At 42.0% G+C, this 13,516-nt stretch overlaps 1 protein-coding gene across 1 annotated transcript; it reads left to right on the top strand.

Moving 5' to 3' along the window:
* Positions 1-2,127: 2,127 nt before the first annotated feature.
* MRPL35 (mitochondrial ribosomal protein L35) lies at positions 2,128-13,166 on the top strand. The gene is made up of 4 exons (XM_060027405.1): positions 2,128-2,204; positions 8,808-8,997; positions 9,635-9,779; positions 12,611-13,166. Exons 1-4 carry the CDS (start codon positions 2,162-2,164, stop codon positions 12,797-12,799), a joined length of 567 nt encoding a protein of 188 aa, XP_059883388.1. The 5' UTR covers positions 2,128-2,161; the 3' UTR covers positions 12,800-13,166.
* The last annotated feature ends 350 nt before the right edge of the window (positions 13,167-13,516 follow it).

The raw sequence follows: 13,516 nt of genomic DNA, 5'->3' as shown, positions 1-13,516 counted from the left end.
CGGTCCGGGAAGATCCCACATGCCGCGGAGCGGCTGGGCCCGTGAGCCATGGCCGCTGAGCCTGCGCGTCCGGAGCCTGTGCTCTGCAACGGGAGAGGCCACAACAGTGAGAGGCCCGCGTACCATAAAAAAGAAAATCAAAACAACCTTTGTAATATTAAGATATTATTTGCTGTTTTTACTCATACATAATTGTAGCGTTTTCCCAGAGACTACATGACAAGTGATACCACAACAAATTGAATGCATAAGCAAATTTCAGAATCCAGCTTTCTATTAAGCCAGACCTTACAGAGATTTGCAAAAAGGTTAAACAATGCCACTCTTCTCGCTAATTTTTTTTAAAATTTTGAAATAGTTATTTTTCATAAAAATATCTGTGTCAATATGTAATAGGTCTTTTGGGGTTTTTTTGCTGCACCACGCCAGCATGCGGGATCTTAGTTCCCCTATCAGGGATCAAACCTGTGCCCCTGCAGTGGAAGCACAGATTCTTAACCACTGGACTGCCAGAGAAGTCCTTATAATTGTTGTTTTTAAATGAATTAATAAGTGCAATGGCAGAATACTTATTGCCCAGTAGGTCCACATTCTCCTAATCCCTGGAACCTGTGACTATGTTACCTTACATGACAAAAAAGAACTTTGCAGGTGTGATTAAGAATCTTGAGATGGGGAGACTATTCTGAATTATCTGTGTGGACCCAACGTAATCACAAGGGTCCTTAGGAGTGACGGGGGAAGCAGGAGGGTCAGAATCAGAAAAGGAGGTGTGACAATGGAAGCAGAAGTCAGAGTGATGTGATTCTTGGCTTTGAAGATGGAAGGAGGCAAGAAGCCTCTAAAAGCTGGAAAACACAATGAAACAAACTCTCCTCTAGAGCCTCCAGAAGGAACACAGCCCTGGATACCTTGATACCTGGATAGCCTTGTGAAACCCATTTTGGACTTCTGACCTACAGAACTGTACAATAATGAACTTGTGTTGTTTTAAGCCACCTAATTTGAGTTAATTTGTTATAGCAGCAATAGGAAACTAGTACAATATGTATTTAAATTTTTTCTCAATTTTACTTTCCAATATAATACATTCTTACAGATATAATCCATATAATTACAAGCTCTTTGGGATCCACAATTTTTAAGCATGTAAAGAGGTCCCAAGACCAAAAAGTTTGAAAACCACTGCTCTAAATAAATCCTGTGTCTCTCTGTCTTGGCTTCCTCTCTTCTCACCTTAGCTCTTGATGCTCTTACTGCCAACAGTGACCTTGCCCTCGTTAAAAAATCCTCCCCATTCTTTAAGATCCGTGTTATACTCTATCTCCTTGTCCCTGATCACCCCAACCAGAAGCCTTCCCTCCTTATCTTTGAACTGCCCCATCAGTCATTTATCTGCCTGTTATGGTCTGTAGTTGTCTCCTTATTAAATGTGAACTCCTTGAGACTCAGTGTTTGACCCTTACCCATTTCAACCAGTAAATAGTGCCATATACTGTATATGCGTCAAGTATCTTAGACTACAAGGATGGGAGAGAGGTTTGCTGTTTATTTTCTGTTTAAATGAACATTGTTTAAAAATGTATGATCACTAATTTTCAGGAATAAGATAAGGTATGTAGATTGTTCAGGAAGAGTTGAGGTGCTGTTCTACCAAATAGCAGTCTTATTGATTAGAGAGAGAGAAAAAAAAAAGTGTGTGTGTGTATCTGATGTCCTCGGGATACTTACATTTATTTGATTAGAGTTGGCATTCAATTTTTTAAAAAAATTCTAATAATGTTGCTATTTCCTGTCAATTTAGCCCAACATATCCCAGCTTTGGAAGGATACATTTTATTCTTTCAAACTAATTTAATGAAATGAGCAAAAAGAAATTGTTTCAAATATGCTGGTACTTAAATATATCTTTCAATCAAATGCTCAGTAAGAATTTATTGAGAGCCTACTATATGCCAGGCACCATTCTATAGGCACTTGTTTTACAGCGGTGAAGGACAGCCTGGCATAAAGAAGATATTCAATAAAGGTAGACTTCAACGTTCCTTTATTCATGTTTTTAACTCCCTTCCCCCGACTCCGCCCAGGTTACTTTTCCTTAGTGCCCTCTTGCTCTGAAGTTTTTAGATCCAATTCGGCTGCCGTAAGGCAAGGCGGCAAGATGGCGGCCTCCGCTTTTGCGTGTACTGTGAGAGCAGCCTCAGGTCAGTGGGCGGCGAGGAGCTCGATTCACGCCTTCACGGAAGGGGGGACTGGCGCGGGATGGAGTGGGCGTTTAGCGTGGAGGTTAACAGGAAAAAAAAAAAGAAAGAAAGGAGGGGGATCGTTATATGAGGCCAGAGGTTTGTTCCGAATTTTCTCCGGGGCGGCCTGTGTTCGGCCGCCAGCACCGGAGATCTCCGAGATTCTTGGACCCTCGCGAACCGGGGTGTCCCGCAGTTTTGGCTTCCTTACCGGTTCCTAGCCATTCCGCCTTCCCTAGAAAACAAACCAGAAGGGCGCGGGTGGGGGGCGAGAAAGACAGAAAAGTCCCACCGAGGCGAGGATCCGCCACTCACGAGCTTTGACCTTGAAAAGTTATTTAATATCTCTGAACTTCAGATTCTACGGCTCTAAAATAGGGTTAACACTATCCACCTGAGGACTAAATGAGCTCGAGCACGTAAAGCGCCGCGTGTAGTACCCGGCGTATGGTAAGCGTGGCTGGATGAAATGCACACAACGTGCAGGGAGTGCGGCTGCTTGCTTCACTCAGTGGCGGCCCTAGGGCAGCCTTAAGGACTTCTTGACAGAGAGAGAGGACGGAAGTGAAGGGTTGCCTTCACTGTAGGGACTCTTGCAAAGGTTAAAGATCGTTCAAATAAGATACGGTGATCGGTAAATTACGTTCACACAAAATAGGATAAAATTCTGTGGAACAAGACTAGAAAGAGAAAAGTGTAAAGTTTCCAACTGTTACAGAAGAGCTGGTTTATGTGGGGTATTTTTCAATTGTGAAATATATAAAGAAAAATGTATATAGCATACATGACTACCTTAACAAATAACTCTGGCAAACATGGGGTATAACTAACACCCAGGCCAGGACAGAACAGTACCAGGAGCCTTCACCTCTGTGTGCCTCTTCAACCAAAATTGCCCGTTTCCACCAAACATAAACACTGCCCTCACTTTTATTATTACCTTGTCTTTTTTTCTGTAATAGTTTTAAGAGCTATATGTGCATCTCTAAGCAATATATTGTTTAGTTTTGCCTGTTTTTTTACATTCCATGAACGGAATCACATAGTATGTACTCTTGTGTCTTCTTTTTCTTTGTGAAATTCATTCATTTTACAAGTAGCTGTCATGCTTTCTCATTGCTATAGAATGGTCTCTTATGGGACTACCCTACAATTCTGCATTTTACTATTGATGGGCATTTGGGTGTTCCCACTTTGGGGCGGTTAGGTACAAAGCTGATTGGCCTTGTGTCATGGTGCATGAGTGCCAGAGTTTCTCTATGGGGTGTGTGTGTGTGTTTATACATATAAAACTAGCTATGGAATTGCTGAATCAGGGAATATGTATATATTCTGTATTGCCTGATGCTGCCAAAGTGATGTGCTTATTTAAAGTCACCCAGCACGGGCTTCCCTGGTGGCGCAGTGGTTGAGAGTCCGCCTGCCGATGCAGGGGACACGGGTTCGTGCCCCGGTCCGCGAAGATCCCACATGCTGCGGAGCGGCTGGGCCCGTGAGCCATGGCCGCTGAGCCTGCGCGTCCGGAGCCTGTGCTCCGCAACGGGAGAGGCCACGGCAGTGAGAGGCCCGCGTACCGCAAAAAAAAAAAAAAAAAAAAAAAGTCACCCATCACTGTATGCGCCATATCCTCATCAACAGTTGGTATTGTTAGACCTGTACATTTTTTCTATCTGGTGAGTATTTAGTGGTGTCTCGTTGTGGTTTGAGTAGCATTTCCCTGATAAGTAATGAGCCTGAATACCTTTCTACATGTGTGTTAACCATTTGAATTTCTTTTGTGAAATACTCAAATATTTTGCCCATTTTTCTATTGAATTGTCTTACTGATTTATAGTAGTTCTTTATGTGTGTTGGATGTGTGTCTTTTCTCATTTAAATGTGTTTCCAATATATTCTCCCACTCTGGCTTGCCTTTTTAGTTTGTTTAACGTATCTTTTGATGAAAAGTTCTTATTTTCATCAATTTGGATTTATTGTCCTTGTTTTTTAACAATTGATGATGTAGGCGGGTATTAACTCACTATGGTATTTAGATTCCATTGAAAACATTTACAAGAGTGGTGCGACAGCTTATTTTTAAATGTCAGTTTTAGAAATATACTGGAAATTATATCCTTTTTAAACTATTTAAAATTTTAGATACTGAAATTTTGTGAAAGGGTACATAATTTTTCAAAATTCATTTAGAGAATATGGGTTCAAAAAAAAACCTTGAAGACCACTAGTTTAGACACTGTCACACTCACCTCCCCCTACCCCTACGTTCCTTTGATTCCTGCCACAGGGGTATATTTGTAATTCCCCAAACAGAGCTCCCCAAACGTACTACGTACCACGTATTCCATTTTTGGCCTCCTGTTTCCACTACCTCCTCTCTTAACTCCTTCGAAACTGGTTTTGTGTCACCTCCTTCATGAAAACATCAGTGTTCTCCATACAAGAGGGTGTTTAAGAGAAAGCCTGTCTGTACTAAAATTCCCAAAGAGGGCAGAAGACTGAAGGAGCAGCTAAACACTGCCCTTGATTTGTGAGCTGCCCTTGGTTAACACAGTCTAAGCTGGACTTTGGTTTTTACAAGCTAAATCACAGTGTTGGTCCAGGAGACGGTATGGTGGCTAAAGCCCCCCAAGTCATTTTCCCAGAAACTGCTCTCAAGCCACAGTCACCCTTCCTGTTGTTCCAGGAACCATTTTTTTCTAACCTCAGTTGGTTTATCCCTGGTTTCATTTTGTTAATTTTGGTCTGTTTTTCCTTTTACTGAGATCACTTTGAGTCTAGACAGTCTATCTTTTCACAAATATGTTGATAAGCCATGGTTCCCAGCTTGTTTTTTATGCAGATTTGCTAAACATGCCTTGTACAGCTTCAGGACCTTCATATAAATTGGGGAAAAATAAGAGTCAATTAGGGAGCCAGGAAGACACTTCCACCAGGAGAACAGCAATCAACTAGTTTGAGTACAGTTTCCAATCAGCTTGGAATTTACCTAATTTATTGTCCTGCCCACATTTCTATATTTATTTAGAATGTAAGAAACCTTTTCACATGCCTTCCTAAAGTCAGGATACACTGTCTAGATATTCTCATGATTTCTCAGGCTGGTGACTACATCAAAAAGTGAAATGAAGTTCTTTTCAAGTAACAGTTCACTCCCGGTTGACGAGAAAAAAAAATTTTTTTCTGTGCATTTCTATTTATCCATTCTAACATTTTTTTTCCCTACAGATAAGCCTGTAGTTTGCCCAGTTATTTCTGGACTCCCATCTGCTCACCTCCTTCAGGGGCAGTTTCCAAGAACTTCTGAGAGTTTTGTTGTGTTTTTTAATTGAGATATATCAAGCTCCGGTGGTCTGTGAAAATTGGGACATTTTGTTGTCTACAATCCTCCTATTCACTTAATCTTTCAAAGTTTACCTCCTGGCTTGTAATCATGTCTGCAAATAGTTTCAGTTCTTTGAGATATAAATTATTTATACTTTGAGATTTGAAGGGATTGAACCTGGGCCACATCAGTGGAAGCCCAGAATCCTACCCACTAGGTCACCAGGTGACTGGAAATTGTTATCTCTGATGGAGAAGAGAAAGGCAAAATAAGGGTTTAAGTATTCCATCTTCCTTCTGCCACCTATTAACATTATACCATCTTTGTTAAGCATTCCTCAGCTCTTTTCTGTTGTCTGCTTTTAGCATTTATTAAATGTTTTCTCTATGCCAGGCATTCTTCCCAGTACTTTACATATTTTATCTTATTTAATTCTCATTACCTGCCCATGGTTGACCTCATTTATTTTTTTCAATAAATTTATTTATTTAGTTATTTTTGGCTGCGTTGGGTCTTCATTGCTGCATGCAGGCTTTCTTTAGTTGCGGCAAGCGGAAGCTACTCTTTGTTGTGGTGCGTGGGCTCTAGGCGTGCAGGCTTCAGTAGTTGTGGTGCATGGGCTTAGTAGTTGTGGCTTGCGGGCTCTAGAGCACAGGCTCAGTAGTTGTGGTGCACAGGCTTAGTTGCTCCGCGGCATGTGGGATCTTCCCGGACAAGGGCTCGAACTTATGTTCCCTGCCTTGGCAGGTGGATTCTTAACCACTGTGCCACCAGGAAAGCCCATAATTAACCTCATTTAAATTTGAGGAAACTGAAGCACAGAAAGGTTAACTAACTGGCCCATTGGCACACAGCTAGTAAGTAGTAGAGCAAGAATATGAACCCAGTCTGCCTCAAACACTGGCATTTCACTTCTCTACACTGCCCCTCATTTGTCATGTGAAATCAGTGCAGTGGACAATAAGAAAGTGGTTCCAAGCCCTCACTTAGTATCAGACTCACCTGTGGAGCTTTTTTTTAAATAAATAAATTTAGTATTTATTTATTTATCTATGGCTGCGTTGATGCGTGTGGGCTTTCTCTAGTTGCGGTGAGTGGGGGCTACTCTTCGTTGCTGTGCGTGGGGGCTTCTGATTGTGGTGGTTTCTCTTGTTGCGGAGCACAGGCTCTAGGTGCGCAGGCTTCAGTAGTTGTGGCTCGCAGGCTTAGCTGCTCCACAACATGTGGGATCTTCCCGGACCAGGGCTCGAACCCGTGTCCCCTGCATTGGCAGGCGAATTCTCAACCGCTGCGCCACCAGGGAAGTCCTGTGGAGCTTTTTTTTAACCAACTATTGAGGTATAATTTACATACCATGAAATTACCTGTTTTGTACATACAGGTTTTTTTTTAATTTATTTTGTTTTTGGCTGCGTTGGGTCTTCGTTGCTGTGCGCGGGCTTTCTTAGTTGCAGGGAGCAGGGGCTACTCTTCTTTGCAGTGCCCGGGCTTCTCATTGCAGTGGCTTCTCTTGTTGCGGAGCACGGGCTCTAGGCATGTGGGCTCAGTAGTTGTGGCGCACAGGCTTAGTTGCTCCGTGGCATGTGGGATCTTCCCAGACCAGGGTTCGAACCCGTGTCCCCTGCACTGGCAGGCGGATTCCCAAGTACTGCGCCACCAGGGAGGCTCTGTGTGTACAGTTTGATGTAATGAGTTGTGCAACTATTACCACAATCCTCTTTTCAGACATTTCCATCATCCTGTGGAGTTTTATCAACGTGCACATTCTTTTTTTATTATTACTTTTAAAATTTTTATTGGAGTATAGTTGATTTACAATGTTGTGTTATTTTCTGCTGTACAGCAAAGTGAATCAGTTATACATATACATATATACACGCTGTTTTAGATTCTTTTCCCATATAGGTTTTTACAGAATATTGAGTAGAGCTCCCTGTGCTATGCAGTAGGCTCTTGTTGATTATTTATATATAGTAGTGTGTATATGTCAATCCCAATCTCCCAGTTTATCCCTCCCCCCCTTCCCCCCGATAACCATAGATTGTTTTCTATATCTGTGACTCTGTTTCTGTTAACATGCACATTCTTTTTTTTTTTTTTTTTTTTCTATACGCGGGCCTCTCACTGTTGTGGCCTCTCCCGTTGTGGAGCACAGGCTCAGCAGCCATGGCTCACAGGCCCAGCCGCTCCGCGGCATATGGGATCTTCCCGGACCGGGGCACGAACCCGTTTTCCCCTGCATCGGCAGGCGGACTCTCAACCACTGTGCCACCAGGGAAGCCCAACATGCACATTCTTGAGTCCCACACTAGCCTCACTCAGAATTTACAAGTGCAGTCAGAGCTCTGTGAGTGATTCTGCTTTGCAGCCGTGGACTCTGAATCTGGTGATAGTGTGAAGGATTGATAAAGAGGACTGCGTTCAGTCCACACATCTAGGCCTTCCAGGATCTGCCTTCTGAGCTGCCCACCTTGTTACCCACTACTCCCCAGGCATCTCCGATAGTCAGGCAAACAGTGCTCAGCCTCTGTGGCAGGTCCAGTCCCTGCTCCCGACATGGATTTGTTTCGGCTTCCTTGCCTTTGCGTACGTTGTTCATGCTACCTGGACTCTGTGCCTCCTCTCATGGCCTGTTCATTTTCTAGAGGGAAGCTCAAGTACCTCTTCTGTTTTCTTTATGAATCCTCCTCCTGCCACCTGCAGTCTCTCTGTGGAGCCGAGGAGCTGTTGTGTTTCTGCCTTGCCGTTCCCTACACGCAGGAGTTCTGTGTATTCACAGTGTAAGGTCTGGTGGTGGGAATTAACATTGCATGTCTTTTGTCCCCTACTGTTGAATGTAGAGCTAGGACACATCAGACTGGACTGTGATGATGGTTGCACAACTCTCTAAATTTACTAAAAAGCATTGAATTGTACATAAATGGGTAATTTTGTGATGTGTAAGCTATACCTCAATAAGAATAAAAAGCTCCACATGTGAGTCTGATGCTCAGGACCCATTAATTACGTATAATACTTGGTCACTTAGGTACATTACTTCGTTTTAAATATCTGGATGCATGATTTTGTTTTTGTTTTGGCCACGCCCGCAGCTTGCAGGATCTTAATTTCCCGACCAGGGATCAAACCCAGGCCCCGGCCGTGAAAGCGCCAAGTTCTAACCACTGGACTGCCAGGGGATTCCCTGCACGTGTATTTTGGAGTGTCATATTAAGTATATATGCTTCTCTCTCTCTCCCCAGGAATCTTACGGCCCCTGAGTATTTTGGCATCTTCAGCCTATCGAAACTGCTCCAAGAATGCCTGTCTTAGTTCTGCACTGTCTTCCCGACATTTCAGTCATATTCAGACACTGGTTGTGTCCTCTGCTCCCAGACTGATCACATCTGTCAGAAACCTGACATGTGGGCAGACTGCCACAGTCCTCAATAGGTTGAGTATATTTCAGTAAACATGATGCTTGGACAAAAATTCTAAAATCTTCATGCCTACAACATCTTAGAAGTAGATGATATCCTTTGCCGGTTTATTATATAGACTTTGCCTGAAGGATGGGAGAATATACATGCCAGCATCAGGGATGACTACACAGGGCCCACTTCTGATGTTCTAAGATGTGGTTTCCTGGGTGGAAGCTGTCAGCCGAAGTGGGAGGGTGAACAAGATGCTCAACTTACAAGGCTCGGCTGCGTGTGGCGCTTATTCAGTCAGCAGAGTTAAGCGCTCCTGGGTGCCCAGCACCATACTGGGCAAAAACGATACGAAGCTAAAGATAAGTTAAAGTCCTCAAGGAGTTTATAATCTAGTGGCAGATGGATAAGGAATCAGGTGATTAAAATACAGCAGAATAAATTCTCTCCTAGGGATTGAGGGGGTAGATTATGGAGGACTTGCAAATTGATGAGAGTTGCCATTCTTACGTGTAGTGTCACGGATCATCTGGAGTAACAATGGTTATTGAAAGTGAGCTCTATTCCAGTGGAGCTGCTGCTTTCATTTCTAAGTACAGAAGTGGATTTTATCCTTTAATGTCTTATTGCTGAGTTAAAAAATTTTCAATATATTTTAGAGTGGTCCCCTTGCTCCCAAACGTCCTGAAGCCACCAGTCAGAACTGTAACATACTACAGTTCAAGAAAAGGCAAGAGAAAGACTGTGAAAGCTGCCATCTATAGGTTTCTTCGACTTCATTCTGGCCTGTGGCTAAGGAGAAAGGTGAGTCTTCACACGGTTACTTGCTTAGAAAAGGAGCGTGAGGTTAGATTAAGCTGAAGCAGAAGTCAGCCTGTTCCTTGACACATCTTCCCCCCATCCTACCAGCAGCTTTTACAGTGCTGTGCTTAAGTCCCGGCTTGGCAGGTATCTCTCATGTCAGTGAATACATGTAAAGAAAACATTTTTAACTATTCATATAACAAAATACTATTCACAATGGCGAAAGTCTTCCCTGCAGGACAGGTTCATCCCAGGTCTCTTACATGTCTGTCTTGTCTGATGATTACCGGAATCCCTTTGAAGCCCCCGATATGTAAATAACCTGTGGGGAGGCTCTGTTTAAGCCCAGAGCGTTAAAACAGCGGAGCGGACTTCAGCAAGGACTTAGTCCCGTGGTGTAGATTTGGGACCGAATAGCTTCCCGCCTACCTTGGATTGGGTTCTCCAGGTGGCTTACTCTTTATGGCGGAACATTAACCCCTCATATACTTGTTTTAAATTTGACTTTGTAAGTTTTTCTCTGGTGGTGTGTATGATTGGTGATCATATCAGACAGAACTCCAATATTTATTCTGGCCAGGGACCATGGCCTCTAGAGGGGGACTCTGACAGAGTATTCCTACTCTGTCTTCTCCCACAGCAGCAGGTCTTTCCCATTCATGTCCTTATTATTCATGGAAACAGAGTAGGTGATAATTAGAAAGCAGCTGAAGACCAGAGTTTTGCAAAACACCTTTGAGTTTTGATAATTTCAAATCCTAATTCCCTTTTACTACTTGGGAGTTAACAAACAAATAATTCTTTAAAGATTAAAATTTGTTTCCCTGTGAAAATAAGATAATTGGTAGCATTTTCTCACTATTTGAAAGGTACTCTGTTATAAACAGTCCTAAATTTGTAGACAAATAAGTTAATTGGAACTCTGAGCTCACTTCTCCATTGGAACAATACTGTGGTCGTTAGTTTCCTACACTAGTCAGTAGAAGCTCATGTAATCCATAAGTAGCTGAACTAAGTAATTCAGCACATGGTTATGAATTTTGGACCATTGGAAACATTTCCTCCCCTTTGTTATACTAACTATTTCCAGGTCCTCATCTGGCCCTAGATAAAATAAAATGGGTGGTTTTCCCTGCCTTCCTTTCCACATCCCTTTTACTGGGCCCTGAAACCCTCACACTGTTATAAATGACCTGATCGAAGTCTCCAGTCATAATACCTAGTCCCTGCTCAAGGCCCCCAAAAGTACTCCATATGCAGAATGGCCTGCTGTATCAAAATCTAATTTTAAGAAGAAAACAAAAATCTGGGTGGGTTAATTTACACTAATGTATAAAAACAGAAAGTATTTTCTGCAGCACAGTTTCATCCAGGTGTCCCTAATTTTTATTGCTTATTCCCTCCTTCCATTTCTGAACTTGTAGATTGTCCAAAAAGTCTCAAGCATTTTCACAGTGGTTACATTCCACAGAATAATCTTCAAAGGAGATATTCTGCTGTTGATGGGCAGGACAGCAAACTAGCTGTTTGTATGTCAGAGATCCACAGGGACCCAGATTGGCTTGCAAACTAGAAAATTGTTAAACAAATATGGGAATTTTTCTTTGACTCTTTCAACTTAGAATTGTAAGTAATGAGAAGTAACCATCTAATCTCTGGCATTTTACTGGCCAGAACTCTGAAATGACCCTTCCTTATTTCTAAGCATCACTGTACTATAGAAGTTGCTGGTCACAGTGATGACACTAAGTCATGTCAGAAACCCCAAGGCACCTTCTCAGCAAAGAGCTGTGGTTTTGTTCAGTTAGTGTGCTGCCCTAAAGAGCCCTTGGTTTGAAAGGACCCAAATGCTCTTACCAATAGCTGCGTTTCTAGTCTCACCTCTCCTATAAATTACTGTAGCCAAGCATTAACCTGGGTGGCAACTAAGGTCTCTTCTAGTTTAAACAGGCTATGATTGGGAATTCCCTGGTGGTCCAGTGGTTAGGACTCCACGCTTTCACTGCTGAGGACCTGGGTTCAATCCCTCGTTGGGGAACTAAGATCCCACAAGCTGTGCAGAACGGCCAAAAGAAAAAAAATGAAACAGGCTATGATTATAGTTTTATATTCGATCTAATTATCTATTTCTTCAAAAATTAATTCTTCAAAATTAATAATGCATGGATTATTCCTTCACCACTCCCAATAATAGTTTTCCTGCGGTCATTATTCCTTAAAAAAGTACTTACTGTAGAAACTGGTCCCCCCAGTGTGTGAAAAGAATAAATGACACAGTATACTTGAGAACTCTGCTTCTCAGCCTTTGTCATACTTAGGCCCCCTTAACTGAACATAAGTGTCACCAACTAGCCAGTACTCCCTTCATCATCCTCCACTTTAGGAAGATAGCAGTGTAGTGGTTAAGAGCTCTTATTAATTCTCTGACCTCAGTGTGCTGCTTAACTGCTCTAATTGTTTCTCTTTTATCTGTAAAATGAGAATAATAGTATGCTATTGTTGAAGAGATAATGAGGTAATGCATATAAATTTAGCTGTTACAATTATATATCATTACCCTGTACTTCACCAGCACAACGATTTATTTAGCTTTATTTGCTGTGGCTTTAAATAATCTTTTTAAAACTCTTAAATTATTAACATTCCTTTTTCAAACTACACACGATTTCTCTGTCTACCCCCACACTGAGAATCACATTTTTCTGAAAAACATACCAGCCCCTATGAAAGTTTAGTCTTTGTTTCCAGCGAGTCTATGAACCATGAGTGGTTAACATAGCTGTTGTTTCCTATATAATGTTTTAAATTGTCTTTGTAATATTATCTAACAGGCTGGTTATAAGAAAAAATTATGGAAGAAGACGGTTGCAAGAAAAAGACGCTTGAGGGAATTTGTCTTCTGCAATAAAACCCAAAGTAAGCTCTTAGATAAAATGACAACATCTTTCTGGAAGAGGCGAAACTGGTATGCTGATGACCTTTATCAGAAGTATCATGACCGAACAAACTTGAAAGTATAGGTCAGAAGTTTTATGATTTCCCAGTTATTGAATGTGTATCTTTGTGTATATGATGTCTTTGCAAAGATGAAATAGTATAAGACATGATGTAAGTTGTACCAACTGATATGGAAACATGTAGTACCAACATTAAACTTACCAATGTTTTAAAACTTAATGGATTAAACATTCCCAGATTTGTTCAGAGAAATAGAAATTTTAAATTCTGATTATTTTTAACAAATGGTAATGGCTTAAACAGTTGTTCCAATTAGGCTTATTTAGTTGCAAGGAATCTCCAGTTAGGACAAACGTAAGAAGACTGTAAAGCTAACAAGTTAGCTCAAGCAGTGTGACATTATTAAGGATATGTGCCTGGGAACGCAGGAACACCTCACACCCCCATCTCCCACCCAGAACTAACCCCCAGGCCTCAGGAAGAGCAGAAATTACATGGCGATGCTGGATCTGAGGCACCTCCAGGGTCCTCAGCAGCAGAAGTGGTGGATCTTTAGGCTTGGGGTCTGCCATGCACGGGGCTCAGTTCTTTCTACATCACTGGCTCCATTCTCTTTCCTCACCAAATTCTCTGATTCACAGCTTTTGTTTACTCTTAGTGTCTGCTTCCCATAATAACGCTAGCATGCACCTTTGAGGTACTTTTCTACATCGTGACCCTCAGCTCCTATCTCCAGTCTCTAACAAACTGCAAAGAGACTCTAACTGGGTCAGTTTGTC

This window comes from Delphinus delphis, chromosome 12 (genome assembly GCF_949987515.2).
Source record: "Delphinus delphis chromosome 12, mDelDel1.2, whole genome shotgun sequence".
NCBI classification, from domain to species: Eukaryota; Metazoa; Chordata; class Mammalia; order Artiodactyla; family Delphinidae; genus Delphinus; species Delphinus delphis.
This window is presented reverse-complemented; position numbering and strand designations above follow the sequence as displayed.